The sequence below is a fragment of the Salmo trutta genome, chromosome 3, assembly GCF_901001165.1.
Source record: "Salmo trutta chromosome 3, fSalTru1.1, whole genome shotgun sequence".
Taxonomy (NCBI): Eukaryota; Metazoa; Chordata; class Actinopteri; order Salmoniformes; family Salmonidae; genus Salmo; species Salmo trutta.
Window position 1 is genome coordinate 69,170,239 of NC_042959.1, and position 20,917 is coordinate 69,191,155.

At 43.2% G+C, this 20,917-nt stretch overlaps 1 protein-coding gene across 3 annotated transcripts; it reads left to right on the forward strand.

The window, feature by feature from the left end:
- Nucleotides 1-244: 244 nt before the first annotated feature.
- Nucleotides 245-17,194, forward strand: LOC115186134 (retinoic acid receptor RXR-beta-A-like). Of its 3 annotated transcripts, XM_029745883.1 has the most exons (13): nt 246-412; nt 1,363-1,559; nt 1,802-1,946; nt 4,418-4,597; nt 7,539-7,562; nt 7,942-8,102; nt 8,488-8,617; nt 12,135-12,230; nt 12,309-12,339; nt 12,871-12,912; nt 13,002-13,093; nt 13,188-13,293; nt 14,938-17,194. In XM_029745883.1, exons 2-13 carry the CDS (start codon nt 1,419-1,421, stop codon nt 15,083-15,085), a joined length of 1,296 nt encoding a protein of 431 aa, XP_029601743.1. In that variant the 5' UTR covers nt 246-412; nt 1,363-1,418; the 3' UTR covers nt 15,086-17,194. The 3 variants fall into 3 exon arrangements, with proteins under 3 accessions (XP_029601744.1, XP_029601743.1, XP_029601737.1); XM_029745884.1 differs by lacking the exon at nt 12,309-12,339 and having other exon boundaries at nt 245-412; nt 7,945-8,102; nt 12,135-12,261; XM_029745877.1 differs by lacking the exon at nt 12,309-12,339 and having other exon boundaries at nt 12,135-12,261.
- The last annotated feature ends 3,723 nt before the right edge of the window (nt 17,195-20,917 follow it).

Here is a 20,917-nt window from a genome sequence, read left to right on the forward strand (position 1 = left end):
GATAAATATCCAAAATTGAGGTCCAAAATCGATGTAGTCTACATTGATTTACATATATTCATAGTAGGCTAGTAGTATAGTTACATTTGTAAAATGCAATGTTGTTTAATTTGTGAATCTGTTGATTTTCCTTTATATATTAGGTACAGTATATAGAGGGAGATTGAAACGTTAGTCCTACCACTGGTGCATGTTGCAACTGTTCTGCCCAGAGACATTGTGGCTCTAAAGACACTGTCACTGGCATTGAGCCAACATGGCTTCCTTTCCGTGTAAACAACAACAGCATCAAGTAAACGGGGTTTGAGTGTAGGCCTATTACCTCGTATATGGTCCGTCTCTTGGATTTCGCAAATAATATGCAACTAGAAATAGTTATGTAACCTACAACGATGTGCCGAAGGTGTTTCTAGTGAGTATATTGCGTTCCCCCAATTGTAACTCGCGAATTTATCTTTTTGAGGCCAACATTAGCATTAGTTAACTAGACAGCTAACGTTAGCTCGCTGGCTAGCTACCACCAATGATTTTGAAACAGCTAGCTAGCCGGCAAGTTATCTAGCGAAACATGGTGTGAGTTTTTAAAAAGTTGAAAGTTCGGTACAATCGATGCTTGCTGTGATATTTAATTGCTTACAATCAACGTATACATATGTTTAGTTTACATACAGTAGCTACGTGCTAGCTAGCTAACTAAAGTTAGCTAACGTCTGGTCTAATTTACCATTGCTTACTAATGTTAGCCAGAAGTACATGTTAGCTTTTTAATCATCGCCAACGTTGGATTAAAGTGATCTCTCATTTGCCCACTTGGATGACACCAGTGTTTATTAAAATGTTTAACTAGCTAAAGTCAACTGACCGTCTTAAATGTAACTACCTAGCGAGGTAACTCGTTAGCTAACTACCGAACATAGCTAGCTAGCTACGACGTTTGTTTTATTTTAGCTAGCTAGTAACTAACGTTAGTAATGTGGAGAGAGGCCTGTCAAATCTAAGGTCAGTTGATACGATTATGGAGTATTTATCATTAATACAGTACCGGGCATACCCCATTCCATGGTAGCTAGCTTGCTAACAGGTCAGTTATTTAGGCCTTTCTATTTTTAATTAAACAGTTTAACGTTACCTAGCTAGTTAGTAGGAACAACCTAACTAGCTAGCTACCGGTAAGTAAGTTGTTAGATCAAATAATGACCAGTGAGAATACTGAATGTCTTACAATCAACTGAATATCGTCAGCTGTCTAAGTAGCTAGGGGCCTACAAGTGGCATTTATGTGAATACATTTCGCTGGCCACATGATGATGTAGCTAGTCTTGAAAAAAATAGTTGTGATAATGTAACCTTCAACCCCAACAGATTATTGTCCTTCAGACAACTCATCATCCTCCTCTCCGCTGGGTAGCTCAATAGCCATGTCATCGCATCAGCCCACCAGTTCAGCCTCCAACAGTCCCACCAGCACCTTTGGCTCGCCTTTCTCAGTCATCAGCCCCTCACTGGGATCCCCTGGTGTGGCACCCTCCATGGGTTATGGGCCTATTAGCAGTAGCCAGGTGAGATACACACCCGGGGTCCTTGTTTTGCTTTCATCTTTGCATTTGAATGATCCTACTCTGTATGCGTTTATTCTCTAGCATTATTTCCGAGCTCAGACTAGTGCTGAAGTTTGTTGCTGCGCACAGAAAGGCTGACATTTAGGCTAGCCTACATAGCCTAGATGTACATTTTGTTTTAATCAGTCATGATAACAACATTGTTGTATTTTTTTTTTTTTTCACTTTTTGTTTGTGCACAGATCAACTCTACAATGGGGATGCACTCAATCAGCAGCTCGGATGATGTTAAACCCCCGTTTGGCTTGAGGCCTATGTCTGCACACAGCCCTGGGATAATGCTCTCCCAGAAACGCATGTGTGCCATCTGTGGAGACCGCTCCTCTGGTGAGTGCTGTGCACTAAGAGCAGGGTTAGTAGAGGTGAAACGTCAGGCCGGGGACTTATTTTAAATCCCTGGCAATTTCAGAGAGGATAATCCTTTTTGTCAGCTGTCTTCAGCTGTGTGTCCTGACCTCTCCCCATCATTCTAACCAATGTTCTTTACTGGCCTGTTTGATTCTGTCACTATATAAACAATAAAGGCACTTGAAACACTGCAGATTCATTAATTAGTGAAGCTCTGCGTAACTTTGCTCATCAAAAAACGAAATCTGTCCTCATTCCTACATAGTGTATACCGGTACCACAGTAATATCACAGTACCAAAACATCACGATACTTAGAATCCCTTAGTACTGTTTCATATGATACTACTGACTTTTTCAACCCTACCGATCTAAAGAACCTGCCTGTTATTAAATGTTTATGAAGTCAGTTTTGTTTATAAATTCAGTTGAATTTAAGAAATAGTCACTTGTATGAGCAGGTCACGTGTGGCAGCTGTAATCAGCCAGCCGCTTCCCCTACCAGCCCGCCCCTCAGGCACCTGCTTCTCTCAGCTTCCCCTACCAGCCCGCCCCTCACTCACCTGCTTCTCTCAGCATCCCCTACCAGCCCGCCCTTCACTCACCTGCTTCTCTCAGCATCCCCTACCAGCCCGCCCTTCACTCACCTGCTTCTCTCAGCATCCCCTACCAGCCCGCCCTTCACTCACCTGCTTTTCTCAGCATCCCCTACCAGCCCGCCCTTCACTCACCTGCTTCTCTCAGCATCCCCTACCAGCCCGCCCTTCACTCACCTGCTTCTCTCAGCATCCCCTACCAGCCCGCCCTTCACTCACCTGCTTTTCTCAGCATCCCCTACCAGCCCGCCCTTCACTCACCTGCTTCTCTCAGCATCCCCTACCAGCCCGCCCTTCACTCACCTGCTTCTCTCAGCATCCCCTACCAGCCCGCCCTTCACTCACCTGCTTTTCTCAGCATCCCCTACCAGCCCGCCCTTCACTCACCTGCTTCTCTCAGCATCCCCTACCAGCCCGCCCCTCACTCACCTGCTTCTCTTAGCTTTCCTTACCTTTCCGCCCCTCACTCACCTGCTTCTCTCAGCATCCCCTACCAGCCCACCCCTCACTCACCTGCTTCTCTCAGCATCCCCTACCAGCCCACCCCTCACTCACCTGCTTCTCTCCGTTCATTCTTCATGTGCGTCTATTCCGCCGTCAAATATAATTTAGCCGTGATGGCGAGCAGGGAATCAGACCCGGGCCCTGATGAGTCTTCTGTTGTTAGTCTTCTGTTGTTAGATTTGTTACATTGGAGCAGTGTTGATGCATTGTATCATTTCATCGCCTGTTATAACCAAGAGCACAGACCAGTCTGAGTAGACTTCAAGTTCACGGTCATGCAGCTGCTGAGTGTCAGAGGGAAAATGGAGGACCGCTTGGCGACAGGCGTCCTTGCTGCTTTACAGCAAAGAAAACGTCTTGTCTCTAAAATATGTCCCATATTACCATAGTTGCCTTTTGCGCACATTTATATAATACAAATAAATTAATTGTGAGCCATTTTAAACTAATACCGGGTCGCTAATTATTGTTTTGATAACAAACAACGTTGTTCAGTCATGTTACCTAGCTAGCTAACAAGCTGGTACCTTGGCAGTAGGTTTAGGCAAATTTTGATTGGAACAGGAAGAAAGGAAAAGGGTCTGCTACTCATGAGCTGTGCTTCAAAAGGTAGGATTCATATACTGTTGGCCTAATGGAAGACTAAACTATATAAACACATCTATTTCTTTCTGGTACTCCTTAAATTCTGTTTGGTGCCGAACGTTTTTAAAAGTTGGGAGCTGTGTGTGTTTGTGGGAGACAGCAAGTGGTGTGTGTGGTGTGTGTGTGAGGGAGACAGTGTGTCTGTGTTAACTGAAGAGTAAAGGTTTCATGCAGTGTTTTCCTCTTACTGAGACGATGACTTGCAGATCATTATGCATGTACAGTATATCACTGGAGGTTGGTAGCACCTTATTGGGAAGGACGGGCTGGTGGTAATGGCTGGAGCAGAATGATATCAAACACATGTTTTCTATGTGTTGGATGACATTCCATTTGCACAGTTCCAGTCATAATTATGAGCCGTCCTCCCTTCAGCAGCCTCCACTGGAGTATATTCCTTCCTCCCATTCCTCCAGCCAAATCACATGTAGGCCTTTGCACAACTTAGCAAATCAGACATTCTATGCAGTATTCTGTTATACAGTGATCAGTGTGAAGCTACATTTAATGTGTTGTATTGAGTAGAAGTGTGAATTTTTAGAAAACGTGAACAAGCGTCTGGGGGATGGGGCGAACATGATTCTAGGTCACTGATTTAAAAAAAAAATTATTTAAAAAATTGTGTTTACTGCGGTACTACTTGGCCTGGTGTCATATCGTTTTTAAAATGTTGGTGTGACAAGTCTACCCCTCCCCCTTCCCGCAGGTAAGCACTATGGTGTGTACAGCTGTGAAGGTTGCAAGGGCTTCTTCAAACGCACAGTGCGCAAGGACCTGAGCTACACCTGCAGGGATAACAAAGAATGCCTGGTGGACAAGCGCCAGCGCAATCGCTGCCAGTACTGTCGCTACCAGAAGTGTCTGGCTATGGGCATGAAGAGGGAAGGTAAGGAAGAACTGAACGTCTGGCTATTATCATGAATAGGGAAGGACTGAACATCTGGCTATTATCATGAAGAGGGAAGGTAAGGAAGAACTGAACGTCTGGCTATTATCATGAAGAGGGAAGGACTGAACATCTGGCTATTATCATGAAGAGGGAAGGTAGAGAAGGACAGAACGCCTGGCTATTATCATGAAGAGGGAAGGTAGAGAAGGACTGAACATCTGGCTATTATCATGAAGAGGGAAGGTAGAGAAGGACTGAACATCTGGCTATTATCATGAAGAGGGAAGGTAGAGAAGGACAGAACGCCTGGCTATTATCATGAAGAGGGAAGGTAGGGAAGGACTGAACGTCTGGCTATTATCATGAAGAGGGAAGGTAGGGAAGGACTGAACGTCTGGCTATTATCATGAAGAGGGAAGGTAGGGAAGGACTGAACGTCTGGCTATTATCATGAAGAGGGAAGGTAGGGAAGGACTGAACGTCTGGCTATTATCATGAAGAGGGAAGGTAGAGAAGGACTGAACATCTGGCTATTATCATGAAGAGGGAAGGTAGGGAAGGACAGAACGCCTGGCTATTATCATGAAGAGGGAAGGTAGAGAAGGACTGAACGTCTGGCTATAATCATGAAGAGGGAAGGTAGGGAAGGACAGAACGCCTGGCTATTATCATGAAGAGGGAAGGTAGGGAAGGCCAGAACGCCTGGCTATTATCATGAAGAGGGAAGGTAGAGAAGGACTGAACATCTGGCTATTATCATGAAGAGGGAAGGTAGAGAAGGACTGAACATCTGGCTATTATCATGAAGAGGGAAGGTAGGGAAGGACAGAACGCCTGGCTATTATCATGAAGAGGGAAGGTAGAGAAGGACTGAACGTCTGGCTATTATCATGAAGAGGGAAGGTAGGGAAGGACAGAACGCCTGGCTATTATCATGAAGAGGGAAGGTAGAGAAGGACTGAACGTCTGGCTATTATCATGAAGAGGGAAGGTAGGGAAGGACAGAACGCCTGGCTATTATCATGAAGAGGGAAGGTAGGGAAGGACTGAACATCTGGCTATTATCATGAAGAGGGAAGGTAGGGAAGGACAGAACGCCTGGCTATTATCATGAAGAGGGAAGGACTGAACGTCTGGCTATTATCATGAAGAGGGAAGGACTGAACGTCTGGCTATTATCATGAAGAGGGAAGGTAGGGAAGGACTGAACATCTGGCTATTATCATGAAGAGGGAAGGACTGAACGTCTGGCTATTATCATGAAGAGGGAAGGTAGGGAAGGGCTGAACATCTGGCTATTATCGTGAAGAGGGAAGGACAGAACGCCTGGCTATTATCATGAAGAGGGAAGGTAGGGAAGGACTGAACATCTGGCTATTATCATGAAGAGGGAAGGACTGAACGTCTGGCTATTATCATGAAGAGGGAAGGTAGGGAAGGACTGAACATCTGGCTATTATCGTGAAGAGGGAAGGACTGAACGTCTGGCTATTATCATGAAGAGGGAAGGTAGAGAAGGACTGAACATCTGGCTATTATCATGAAGAGGGAAGGTAGGGAAGGACTGAACGCCTGGCTATTATCATGAAGAGGGAAGGTAGAGAAGGACTGAACGTCTGGCTATTATCATGAAGAGGGAAGGTAGAGAAGGGCTGAACGTCTGGCTATTATCATGAAGAGGGAAGGTAGGGAAGGACTGAACGTCTGGCTATTATCATGAAGAGGGAAGGACTGAAAGTCTGGCTATTATCATGAAGAGGGAAGGTAGGGAAGGACAGAACGTCTGGCTATTATCATGAAGAGGGAAGGACTGAACTGAACTATTATCATGAAGAGGGAAGGACTGAACGTCTGGCTATTATCATGAAGAGGGAAGGTAGAGAAGGACTGAACGTCTGGCTATTATCATGAAGAGGGAAGGTAGAGAAGGACTGAACGTCTGGCTATTATCATGAAGAGGGAAGGTAGAGAAGGGCTGAACGTCTGGCTATTATCATGAAGAGGGAAGGTAGGGAAGGACTGAACGTCTGGCTATTATGAAGAGGGAAGGTAGAGAAGGACTGAACGTCTGGCTATTATCATGAAGAGGGAAGGTAGGGAAGGACAGAACGTCTGGCTATTATCATGAAGAGGGAAGGACTGAACTGAACTATTATCATGAAGAGGGAAGGACTGAACGTCTGGCTATTATCATGAAGAGGGAAGGTAGAGAAGGACTGAACGTCTGGCTATTATCATGAAGAGGGAAGGTAGAGAAGGGCTGAACGTCTGGCTATTATCATGAAGAGGGAAGGTAGGGAAGGACTGAACGTCTGGCTATTATGAAGAGGGAAGGTAGAGAAGGACTGAACGTCTGGCTATTATCATGAAGAGGGAAGGACAGAACGTCTGGCTATTATCATGAAGAGGGAAGGTAGGGAAGGACTGAACGTCTGGCTATGGGCATGAAGAGGGAAGGTAGGGAAGGACTGAACATCTGGCTATGGGCATGAAGAGGGAAGGTAGGGATGGACTGAACGTCTGGCTATGGGCATGAAGAGGGAGTTTGAGAGTTTGTAGGAGTGCTTTTGAAAGGGAAACATGAAAAAAATTGGAGGGAGCGATTGAGAAACGTGTTTTTTATACCTGCAGAATCTCAAACTTGACTACATTTTCTTTAATGAATGACATTTTAAATTGAATTGTGAAGTAGGCCGTTGTAAAAGGGTATAGTTCAAAGCCCAGAATCATTTGGTGAAATGATTGAGTTATGTTGAATATTGACCTAGCCCAGTAAAACCTTTGACGATAACTTCTATTTGATCATTGTATTGTGTGGGGGGATGGTGCATTGTTTTCAAAGTCATTAACAAAACAGGGGGAGAGCATATAGGGGTAGGTTCATATAACTAACCCCTCTCTTCCTTTTCCCCTATTCTTTCTCTCCCTCTTTCTATAGTGGTCCAAGATGAACGTCAGAAATGTAAGGATAAGGACATTGGGAGAATGGAGAGATGATATATGATTGGATGTGGTATTGAGAGGGTGCAATTAAATAACAAATGCTTGGCACACACTGGTAGACTAATTCTCACAACACATTGGCTAAGAAATGAATGCATTGTTATATAAAATATACCAATTTGACCTTTCACCCTGTTTGGATGAAGCCTAACAGGAGTTAAGATGGGCACAATAGGGCTTCCTCCTTTCCTTTCTTCTGTCTCTTTGTCTTTTCTAACCTTGTCTTTTCTAACCCTCCCGTCCCTCTCTCCTATTAACCCACACCCCTCTTCCTGTCTCCCGTCTCTCCCTCTCCTCTCCTGGCTCTGTGGTGTGTTTGGATGCATGGCGGGGTGCAGCAGTCCAGGAGGAGCGTCAGAGGATCAGGGAGCGAGAGGAGGGACTGGAGTGCAGCAGTGCTGTGAACGAGGAGATGCCCGTGGAGAAGATCTTGGAGGCAGAGACGTCCGTGGAGCAGAGGGCAGAGCTCCACTCAGATGCAGGCTCCGCTGGTAGCTCTGTGAGTATACAGGGCTATACTGTTGCCTGGATCAGTATTAGGGTTGCACAATTCCCATATTTTTCGGAAATTGTGGTTGGAGGATTTCTTCTGTGTTTATTGCTAACTCAGGGAGTCCTCCACCCGGGAAAGGTTCTGGAAATGTTGCGGTGTCAGTTAAAGGAATTATCTGCCTCGGTGATTCATAGCCTACTACTTAGCTCTTGGGACGAATATTCTTTAAAAACGTTAGATAAACTGCTGTCTCTTTAGCATGGAGATTAAAAGCATTTTCTTTCCTACTAGTGATTATTGCATTATTTCTAGCTTCAGCATTGGCTTTTAGGGTCTGTTATTGTTGTTATTGCATTTTATGGCATTTTTGTATCTTTTTTGTGTGTTTTAGCCCCATGATGCGGTGACAAACATCTGCCAGACTGCAGACAAGCAGCTGTTTGCGTTGGTGGAGTGGGCCAAGAGGATCCCCCATTTCTCTGAGCTGCCCCTGGACGACCAGGTCATCCTCCTGCGTGCAGGTACCACTGTCTGGAGGGAGGGAGACATCAGGAGGCTGGATGTCATATGCACTGTCTCAAAGAATAGAATTTCCAAGTGATTTTCTGTTCCCGTATTCATTCGAGAGGCAACCAGAGTAGTACATATGATAGCGTACATTTATCTACCAATGCAGAGCCCAAAACGACTGATCATAGAGAAGGAGCTGCCCCTATTGTGAGATTATTCCTAACATCTAGGAATTGTATTACATGCACATATATCCTGCTATTATAAAACAAGACATATATCCTGCTATTATAAAACAAGACCATATATCCTGCTATTATAAAACAAGACCATATATCCTGCTATTATAAAACAAGACCATATATCCTGCTATTATAAAACAAGACCATATATCCTGCTATTATAAAACAAGACCATATATCCTGCTATTATAAAACAAGACCATATATCCTGCTATTATAAAACAAGACCATATATCCTGCTATTATAAAACAAGACCATATATCCTGCTATTATAAAACAAGACCATATATCCTGCTATTATAAAACAAGACCATACACTACCGTTCAAAAGTTTGGGGTCACTTAGAAATATCCTTGTTTTTGAAAGAAGTGACATTTTTTTGTCCATTAAAATAACATCAAATTGATCAGAAATACAGTGTAGACATTGCTAATGTTGTAAATTACTATTGTAGCTAGAAACGGCTGATTTAAAAAAATAAATAAAAATAAATAAAATGGAATATCTACATAGGCGTACAGAGGCCCATTATCAGCAACCATCACTCCTGTGTTCCAATGGCACATTGTGTTGGCTAATCCAAGTTTATAATTTTAAAAGGCTAATTGATCATTAGAAAACCCTATTGCAATTATGTTAGCACAGCTGAAAACTGTTGTTCTGATTTAAAGAAGCAATAAAACTGGCCGCCTTTAGACTAGTTGAGTATCTGGAGCATCAGCATTTGTGGGTTCAATTACAGGCTCAAAATGGCCAGAAACACTTAACTTTCTTCTCAAACTCGTCAGTCTATTCTTGTTCTGAGAAATGAAGGCTATTCCATGTGAGAAATTGCCAAGAAACTGAAGATCTCATACAACGCTGTGTACTACTGCATTCACAGAACAGTGCAAACTGGCTCTAACCAGAATAGAAAGAGGAGTGGGAGGCCCTGGTGCACAACTGAGCAAGAAGTTTGAGGAACAGACACCTCAAATCCTCAACTGGCAGCTTCATTAAATAGTACCCGCAAAACACCAGTCTCAATGTCAACAGTGAAGAAGCGAGAAGAGATTGCTCCTTCATTCTTTATTTAAAATAATAAGTAAAACATTTTTAAATAATAAATGGTTTAGTACCCAAATATGTGTGGGGGGGGTTTAATATATACAGTACCAGTCAAAAGTTTTCAGACACCTACTCGTTCAAGGTTTTTAATATTTTTTTTTTTAACAATTTTCTACATTGTAGAATAATAGTGAACACATACAAACTATGAAATAACACACATGGAGTCGTGTAGTAACCAAAAAAGTGTTAAACAAATCAAAATGCTTTATATTTTAGATTCTTCAAAGTAGCCACCCTTTGCCTTGATGACAGCTTTGCACACTCATGGCATTCTCTCAACCAGCTTCACCTGGAAGGCTTTTCCAACAGTCTTGAAGGAGTTCCCACATATGCTGAGCATTTGTTGGCTGCTTTTTCTCAACTCTGCGGTCCAACTTATCCCAAGCCATCTCAGTTGGGTTGAGGTCAGGTGATTATGGGGGCCAGGTCATCTGATGCAGCACTCCATCACTCTCCTTCTTGGTCAAATAGCCATTACACAGCCTGGAGGTGTGTTGGGCAATTGTCCTGTTGAAAAACAAATGATAGTCCAACTAAGCGCAAACCAGATGGGATGGAGTATCCTTACAGAATGCTGTGGTAGCCATGCTGGTTAAGAGTGCCTTGAATTCTAAATAAATCACAGATGGTGTCACCAGCAAAGCACCATCACACCACCTTCTCCATGCTTCACATTGGAAACCACACATGCAGAGATCACCTGTTCACTTACTCTGCGTCTCACAAAACACGGCGGTTGGAACCAAAGATCTAAAATTTGAACTCATCAGACCAAAGGACAGATTTCCACCGGTCTAATATTCATTGCTCGTGTTTCTTGGCCCAAGTAAGTCTCTTCTTTTTGTTGGTGTCCTTTAGTAATGGTTTCTTTGCAGCAATTTGACCATGAACGCCTGATTCACGCAGTCTCCTCTGAACAGTTGCTGTTTAGATGTCTGTTACTTGAACGTTGTGAAGCATTTATTTGGGCTGCAATCTGAGGCACAGTGACCTCTGCTGCAGAGGATAAGTTCATTAGAGTTAACTCTGGGTCTTCCTTTCCTGCGGCGGTGAGACGGTGACCTCTGCTGCGGAGGATAAGTTCATTAGAGTTAACTCTGGGTCTTCGTTTCCTGCGGCGGTGAGACAGTTACCTCTGCTGCGGAGGATAAGTTCATTAGAGTTAACTCTGGGTCTTCCTTTCCTGCGGCAGTGAGACAGTTTCATCAAAGCGCTTGGTTTTTGTGACTGCACTTTAAAAGTTATTGAAATTGTCCGGATTGACTGACCTGCATGTCTTCATTAATTATGGACTGTCATTTCTCTTTGCTTATTTAAGCTGTTCTTCCCATAATATGGACTTGGTCTTTTACCAAATAGGGCTGTCTTCTGTCTTTCACCCCTACCTTCTCACAACACAACTGATTGGCTCAAACACATTAAGAAGGGAAGAAATTCCCAAAAATTTACTTTTAACAAGGCACACCTGAGAAATGCATTCTAGGTGACTACGTAATAAAGCTGGTTGAGAGAATGCCAAGATTGTGCAAAGCGATCATCAATGCAAAGATATCAAATATAAAATATATTTTGATTTAACACTTTTTTGGCTACTGCATGATTCCATATGTGTTATTTCATAGTTTTGATGTCTTCACTATTATTCTACAATGTCAAAACTTTTGACTGGTACTATATATATATAATATATATATATATTATAAGAGCAGCCTGCAGCCGCTAATTCTATGCTTTATTCTTGTGCTTTATCCATCCTTCGCCAGAGGGCTATTGTAGCAGAAATGTCTTTCACTGTCCTTCGTCAGGGGGCTATTGTAGCAGAAATGTCTTTACCAGGGATTCATCAGGGGGCTATTGTAGCAGAAATGTTGAAATACCAGAATCCACTAATTTCAAGGGGTGTCCACATACTTTTGACCATGTAGAGTAGGTGAGCAACAAGCAATCCATGGTCTATCATTTGATACATTATTAATCCATCTTATCTGTAGCACCATGAGTTAACTCTGTTGGACAGTAGCAAATGCCCCAGAGGTTGTTGATGTCTCTCCTCCTCCCTTCTCTGATTCTCTCCGCTCTTCCGTCCTGTGTATCTGTCCCGTCCCTTCGGTCTCTTCTCCCTCTTCTGCTCCTCTCCTGTCTTCTCCCCTCTCTTTTTCTCCTGTGTGTGTCAGGGTGGAATGAACTTCTGATCGCCTCCTTCTCCCACCGCTCCATCGCTGTGAAGGACGGGGTCCTGCTGGCCAATGAGCTACACCGGGACAATGCACATAGTGCAGGGGTGGCGGCCATCTTTGACAGGTAGGCACACAGTGCAGGGGTGGCGGCCATCTTTGACAGGTTGGCACATAGTGCAGGGGTGGCGGCCATCTTTGACAGGTAGGAACACAGTGCAGGCCGTCTTTGACAGGTAGGCACACAGTGCAGGGGTGGCGGCCATCTTTGACAGGTAGGAACACAGTGCAGGCCGTCTTTGACAGGTAGGCACACAGTGCAGGGGTGGCGGCCATCTTTGACAGGTAGACACACAGTGCAGGGGTGGCGGCCATCTTTGACAGGTAGGCACACAGTGCAGGGGTGGCCGGCCATCTTTGACAGGTAGGCACACAGTGCAGGGGTGGCGGCCATCTTTGACAGGTAGACACACAGTGCAGGGGTGGCGGCCATCTTTGACAGGTAGACACGCAGTGCAGGGGTGGCGGCCATCTTTGACAGGTAGGCACATGGTATGCGGTTAAATTTCCCCTAGGTACAGACCTAGGATCAGCTCCCCATAACATTAACCACTAATAGGGAAAACGTACAATATTCTAATAATAGCATAATTACCATAGAGGTATATGATAACAGTGTTGTATTAAATTCTGTGATCATCATAATGTGATAACACACTATAATTGTCCCCCACAGGGAGAGTGTGCAGAGTGCTGAGGTGGGAGCCATATTTGACCGGTAATAACCTACACACACACACACACACACACACACACACACACACCAAGTGTATATCTATGTAGAAAACTCTTTCCGGCCTCCTGTAGGGTTCTCACTGAGCTGGTCAGTAAGATGAGAGACATGCAGATGGACAAGACAGAGCTGGGCTGCCTCCGTGCCATCGTCCTCTTCAACCCAGGTGCTCTATTGTTACCATTAGTCCCTCATACACAATGTTACCTCTGCACCTTTACTGTCATGGTTTCCTTCCAATAACTGTGTCCCTCCCTCAGACGCTAAAGGTCTGTCCAACACCGGAGAGGTGGAGCTCCTGAGAGAGAAGGTCTATGCGTCACTGGAAGCCTACTGCAAGCAGAAATACCCAGAGCAGCAGGGAAGGTAGGCTTTCATGTGCTACATGAATTAGTACTAGTATCTCATACACTAAAAGGCATGTACATCCTGGATAAATACATTTGTATTGTGTGTAAAACAATACGTACAGTGAGGGAAAAAAGTATTTGATCCCCTGCTGATTTGTTTGCCCACTGACAAAGAAATTATCCGTCTATAATTTTAATGGTAGGTTTATTTGAACAGTGAGAGACAGAATAACAACAACAAAAATCCAGAAAACCGCATGGCAAAAATGTTATAAATTCATTTGCATTTTAATGAGGGAAATAAGTATTTGACCCCTTCTCAATCAGAAAGATTTCTGGCTCCCAGGTGTCTTTTTATACAGGTAACGAGCTTAGATTAGGAGCACACTCTTAAAGGGAGTGCTCCTAATCTCAGTTTGTTACCTGTATAAAAGACACCTGTCCACAGAAGCAATCAATCAATCAATCAGATTCCAAACTCTCCACCATGGCCAAGACCAAAGAGCTCTCCAAGGATGTCAGGGACAAGATTGTAGACCTACACAAGGCTGGAATGGGCTACAAGACCATCGCCAAGCAGCTTGGTGAGAAGGTGACAACAGTTGGTGCGATTATTCGCAAATGGAAGAAACCCAAAAGAATTGTCAATCTCCCTCGGCCTGGGGCTCCATGCAAGATCTCACCTCGTGGAGTTGCGATGATCCTGAGAACGGTGAGGAATCAGCCCAGAACAACACGGGAGGATCTTGTCAGTGATCTCAAGGCAGCTGGGACCATAGTCACCAAACAATTGGTAACACACTACGCCGTGAAGGACTGAAATCCTGCAGCGCCCACAAGGTCCCCCTGCTCAAGAAAGCACATATACGTGCCCGTCTGAAGTTTGCCAATGGACATCTGAATGATTCAGAGGACAACTGGGTGAAAGTGTTGTGGTCAGATGAGACCAAAATGGAGCTCTTTGGTATCAACTCAACTCGCCGTGTTTGGAGGAGGAGGAATGCTGCCTATGACCCCAAGAACACCATCCCCACCGTCAAACATGGAGGTGGAAACATTATGCTTTGGGAGTGTTTTTCTGGTAAGGGGACAGGACAACTTCACCGTATCAAAGGGACGATGGACGGGGCCATGTACCGTCAAATCTTGCTGAAGGTTCGAGTTGCCAAACTGCAGTCTCAAAACCTTAATGACTTGGAGAAGATCTGCAAAGAGGAGTGGGACAAAATCCCTCCTGAGATGTGTGCAAACCTGGTGGCCAATTACAAGAAACATCTGACCTCTGTGATTGCCAAGAAGGGTTTTGCCACCAAGTACTAAGTCATGTTTTGCAGAGGGGTCAAATACTTATTTCCCTCAGTAAAATGCAAATCAATTTATAACATTTTTGACATGCGTTTTTCTTGATTTTTTTTGTTCTGTCTCTCACTGTTCAAATAAACCTACCATTAAAATTATAGACTGATAATTTCTTTGTCGGTGGGCAAACGTACAAAATCAGCAGGGGATCAAATACTTTTTTCCCTCATTGTACTAATCTGCTCTCCTGTAGTTGTGCTGCTAACTGAGCCTGTAAGAGCTAGGAGTGTTGCTGCTGCATTCATGTAGGTTATTAATGTCCCGTTATTTCATTCCCTCACTCTTCACCCCTCCCCCTCAGGTTTGCTAAGCTCCTCCTCAGGCTGCCAGCACTGCGTTCTATTGGCTTGAAGTGTTTGGAGCACCTGTTCTTCTTCAAGCTGATCGGTGACACCCCTATCGACACGTTCCTCATGGAAATGCTTGAAGCACCTCATCAGTTGGCATAGAGGTGGTAGGAGAGGAGAGGTGTTCTGTGGCCGGGGTTAGATAGCTTGGGTCTGGGAATTTGCTGGAGTGGGACTGCACTTTTAGTTCTTTGGGGAATTCAGCATTTTGTCTCACTGCTGTCTGGGTTATGCTATTTAGTTCACCACATTGTCTCTTTCAGAACATACATCCCCAAGACTTGTGATCTACAGGCTGGTGCTATATATTAATATAACTTCTTGAATAACTGAGATTAAAAAAGTAAAGTCTTTTTTAAAAATTGGAACCTTTAGTTCCCTTACTCTGGCTTATCGAAGCTACAATTTGGATATATGTTTTTATATAACTATGTTGATGCTTTTTAGACGAACCCCAAATGATAAAGTTAAGTTCTGGTAAGTGATCTCCCCCCTTTACCTGTTTTTAAAATGAAGGTAACCTGGATGCAACCAGACTGTAATTCTACCTTTTTATCATTTGTAATTGGAACAAAATCTTTTTGAAAAAAAACATGAAAAACATGTTTGATTGTCAAATCTTGGGAAAGTACATTACTGTACCAAGTGAGCGGTCACTGCGTAACATGTGTCTGACTTTCAGCTCCTAGTGGTTTTGTATCCCTCTCAGATGACCAGAAAGCAACACGTTAACAATAAACCCGGGATACAAAAGGAGTAGGTGAATCACAATGGAACACGGAGCAGACCTGTATTGACTGTGTTGACTAGCTTTATTTGTCTAGTAATATGCTATTAGCATTGTTTCTCTTTGCTGTTTTGTAAAATGTAATCACCTTGCAGGCAAAAAGATTGAGCTGCATTGCACATTTTTGCTATGTACTATTTCTACATCATACTATTCAAGTCATCAAATGTCTGGCCAGCAAACAGTCTTTTGGTGCTATACGACAGACATTTGCCATACTTCATTGCAGCCATACACCAAACTGCAAACAGGAAAAATTATGCAAAAAAAAAAAACTAACTCAAATGTTGTAAATGTAGCAATACAAAATGAATACATATGCTTTCTTTCTGCTTGTCAACTTGTCCGTTCTGGGGGTTTTACAAAGTGAATCATTGTCTGTTAGAAAGGGAATACTCCAATATGTAATTTATCTAAACAATTGTAAGGTACTGTGCAAATATTGTTCAGGGAAAATACTATATATTGATTGGTTTGAATAATGAGATCAGGAGACAGACAAATTATGTAATAATTGATATGTGCCCTTGCTATTAGTTCACCAATTGTATAGAGCAGATCATGTCTTCGGTTGTACTGGATTCCCAAAAGCACTGTTTATACCTGGTTATAACATGCATCCTTTGTCCTGATCATTCTTCTTGTGCCCACATTTTCAAACTGGTGTAGATGATTAAAAGAGGCATTGTGATCAGATTTCCTGACCACCCTCGGAGGTAGTCAGGCACACATTGTGTCTGGATATCTTACAAGTGTAGACATATGGACAGTGAATCTATTTAAATCACTATTATAACACCTTCTAAAATCATTGACATTTAGCACCATAGTCTTATGGCATCAATATGTGTGTTCAAATAAATAAAATATTTTGAAAGAATAGCTCTCAAACAATTTGCATACAGGGAGGGACCAGGAAATCTGGTCACAATGCAGACAGTGGATAGATACGAGACACATTTTACTATCATGTGTAGACATTTTTCGGAGAATGTGGACAAGATCAGGACAAAGGACCGGTGTTTGCACCAGGTATAAACAAGGATTTTGAATCACATTCAGCTGAATCTCATCTTTTTTTTTGTTGAATTTTTCTGTGCTTTCTATAGTAGTAGTTTTTCCTGTTTCCTTTTTGAGCTAGTTGTTCATCCTCTCCGCTTACAGTTTATAAAAAACAAACCGTTATCACGTTTAAATACCCATAACACCTGTGGACATAGACATTAAACAAGACCAAATAGGAGTTTTGTATGATGATCATGTGTGAACACCTGAACAAGGGTACTGGTATGTGTCATGATCCTGTATAAACTCTGGAGCAGTTTAGTGATCCTGTATAAACTCTGGAGCAGTTTAGTGATCTGTGTGGATAAGTGAATTACAGCGTGGGTAATGTGGACTGAAAATAAAGAGGTTGAACTTTTCTTTCTTGTCGATTTGAATGTTTCTTTGTGGTTTGCATTGGATATCAACTTCTCACAGACAAAAGAAATGTGGGGGGAAATCTGTGGCATTGAGAAGTATGAACATAATTGAGATAGACAAAATATACTTTTTTTTACATTAGTTTTATACCAATCAATCACCCACAAATATTCTCACTTTCTCATTGACATTGTTAAAAGTTTTCTTTTTTGCCTTGACATTGTTGGGCTGCAGTACTGGTCAGTCACCACCAGAGGAACCCATGCACATTGTCAGCGGTTGTTTCTGTCCTGATTCAGAGCCCTCTGTTGGTTAGCCTTGTCCCATACCCTCTCTGTTGGTTAACCTTGTCCCATACCCTCTGTTGGTTAACCTTGTCCCATACCCTCTCTGTTGGTTAACCTTGTCCCATACCCTCTCTGTTGGTTAGCCTTGTCCCATACCCTCTCTGTTGGTTAACCTTGTCCCATACCCTCTCTGTTGGTTAGCCTTGTCCCATACCCTCTCTGTTGGTTAGCCTTGTCCCATACCCTCTCTGTTGGTTAACCTTGTCCCATACCCTCTCTGTTGGTTAGCCTTGTCCCATACCCTCTCTGTTGGTTAACCTTGTCCCATACCCTCTCTGTTGGTTAGCCTTGTCCCATACCCTCTCTGTTGGTTAACCTTGTCCCATACCCTCTCTGTTGGTTAACCTTGTCCCATACCCTCTCTGTTGGTTAGCCTTGTCCCATACCCTCTCTGTTGGTTAACCTTGTCCCATACCCTCTCTGTTGGTTAGCCTTGTCCCATACCCTCTCTGTTGGTTAGCCTTGTCCCATACCCTCTCTGTTGGTTAACCTTGTCCCATACCCTCTCTGTTGGTTAGCCTTGTCCCATACCCTCTCTGTTGGTTAACCTTGTCCCATACCCTCTCTGTTGGTTAACCTTGTCCCATACCCTCTCTGTTGGTTAGCCTTGTCCCATACCCTCTCTGTTGGTTAGCCTTGTCCCATACCCTCTCTGTTGGTTAGCCTTGTCCCATACCCTCTCTGTTGGTTAGCCTTGTCCCATACCCTCTCTGTTGGTTAACCTTATCCCATACCCTCTCTGTTGGTTAGCCTTGTCCCATACCCTCTCTGTTGGTTAGCCTTGTCCCATACCCTCTCTGTTGGTTAGCCTTGTCCCATACCCTCTCTGTTGGTTAGCCTTGTCCCATACCCTCTCTGTTGGTTAACCTTATCCCATACCCTCTCTGTTGGTTAGCCTTGTCCCATACCCTCTCTGTTGGTTAGCCTTGTCCCATACCCTCTCTGTTGGTTAGCCTTGTCCCATACCCTCTCTGTTGGTTAACCTTATCCCATACCCTCTCTGTTGGTTAGCCTTGTCCCATACCCTCTCTGTTGGTTAGCCTTGTCCCATAACCTCCCTGTTGGCAGTGGTGGAAAAAGTACCACATTTTCATACTTGAGTAAAAGTAAAGATACAGTGGGGCAATAAAGTATTTAGTCAGCCACCAATTGTGCAAGTTCTCCTACGTAAAAAGATGAGAGGCCTGTAATTTTCATCATAGGTACACTTCAACTATGACAGACAAAATGAGAAAAAAAATCCAGAAAATCACATTGTAGGATTTTTAATGAATTTATTTGCAAATTATGGTGGAAAATAAGTATTTGGTAAATAACAAAAGTTTATCTCAATACTTTGTTATATACCCTTTGTTGGCAATGACACAGGTCAAACTTTTTCTGTAAGTCTTCACAAGGATTTCACACACTGTTGCTGGTATTTTGGCCCATTCCTCCATGCAGATCTCCTCTAGAGCAGTGATGTTTTGGGGCTGTCGCTGGGCAACACAGACTTTCAACTCCCTCCAAAGATTTTCTATGGGGTTGAGATCTGGAGACTGGCTAGGCCACTCCAGGACCTTGAAATGCTTCTTACGAAGCCACTCCTTTGTTGCCCGGGCGGTGTGTTTGGGATCATTGTCATGCTGAAAGACCCAGCCACGTTTCATCTTCAATGCCCTTGCTGATAGAAGGAGGTTTTCACTCAAAATCTCACGATACATGGCCTCATTCATTCTTTCCTTTACACGAATCAGTCGTCCGGGTCCCTTTGCAGAAAAACAGCCCCAAAGTATGATGTTTCCACCCCCATGCTTCACAGTAGGTATGGTGTTCTTTGGATGCAACTCAGCATTCTTTGTCCTCCAAACACGACGAGTTGAGTTTTTACCAAAAGTTCTATTTTGGTTTCATCTGACCATATGACATTCTCCCAATCCTCTTCTGGATCATCCAAATGCTCTCTAGCAAACTTCAGACGGGCCTGGACATGTACTGGCTTAAGCAGGGGGACACGTCTGGCACTGCAGGATTTGAGTCCCTGGCGGCGTAGTGTGTTACTGATGGTAGGCTTTGTTACTTTGGTCCCAGCTCTCTGCAGGTCATTCACTAGGTCCCCCCGTGTGGTTCTGGGATTTTTGCTCACCGTTCTTGTGATCATTTTGACCCCACGGGGTGAGATCTTGAGTGGAGCCCCAGACCGAGGGAGATTATCAGTGGTCTTGTATGTCTTCCATTTCCTAATAATTGCTCCCACAGTTGATTTCTTCAACCCAAGCTGCTTACCTATTGCAGATTCAGTCTTCCCAGCCTGGTGCAGGTCTACAATTTGGTTTCTGGTGTCCTTTGACAGCTCTTTGGTCTTGGCCATAGTGGAGTTTGGAGTGTGACTGTTTGAGGTTGTGGACAGGTGTCTTTTATACTGATAAGTTCAAACAGGTGCCATTAACACAGGTAACGAGTGGAGGACAGAGGAGCCTCTTAAAAAAGAAGTTACAGGTCTGTGAGAGCCAGAAATCTTGCTTGTTTTTAGGTGACCAAATACTTATTTTCCACCATAATTTGCAAATAAATTCATTAAAAATCCTACAATGTGATTTTCTGGATTTGTTTTCTTATTTTGTCTGTCATAGTTGATGTGTACCTATGATGAAAATTACAGGCCTCTCTCATCTTATTAAGTGGGAGAACTTGCACAATTGGTGGCTGACTAAATACTTTTTTGCCCCACTGTACCTTAATAGAAAATGACTCAAGTAAAAGTGAAATTCACCCAGTAAAATCCTACTTGAGTAAAAGTCAAAAAGTATTTGGTTTTAAAAGTACTTAAGAATCAAAAGTAAATGTAATTGCTAAAATATGCTTAAGTATTAAAAGTAGAAATAATTTCAAATTCCTTATATTAAGCAAACCAGACGGTACAATTTTCTTGTTTTTAATTTACGGATAGCCAGGGGCACACTCCAACACTCAGACATAATTTACAAACAAAGCATTTGTGTTTAGTGAGTCCGCCAGATCAGAGGTAGTAGGGATGACCAGGGATGTTCTATTTAAGTGTGTGAATTGGACCATTTTCCTGTCCTGCTAAGCATTCAAAATGTAATGAGTACTTTTAGGTGTCAAATCAAATTGTATTGGTCACATGTAGTGTAGACAACTGTAGGCTACAGTGCAGCCAGGGGAACAGGGCTCCAGGTGAAACATCATTGACAGGAGTGAAAATGATGGACATGAATTCAGTATACTACATTAGATACAGTACAGGGCCAGACTACTAATATTTGCTCTGGGATTATTACCATTATTACCATTACTATTTTGCCTTTACCTCCCTTATCTCACATAATTTGCTCACATTGTATATAGTCTTATTTCTTTCTACTGCATCATTGA

Coding starts and splice junctions, on each gene's coding strand:
- LOC115186134 (XM_029745877.1), top strand. CDS start 1,419: ATGTCATCGCATCAGCCCACCAGTTCAGCCTCCAACAGTCCCACCAGC. Junction 1,947..4,417: donor CTGTGGAGACCGCTCCTCTG/GTGAGTGCTGTG, acceptor CCCTTCCCGCAG/GTAAGCACTATGGTGTGTAC. Junction 12,913..13,001: donor GTGGGAGCCATATTTGACCG/GTAATAACCTAC, acceptor GGCCTCCTGTAG/GGTTCTCACTGAGCTGGTCA.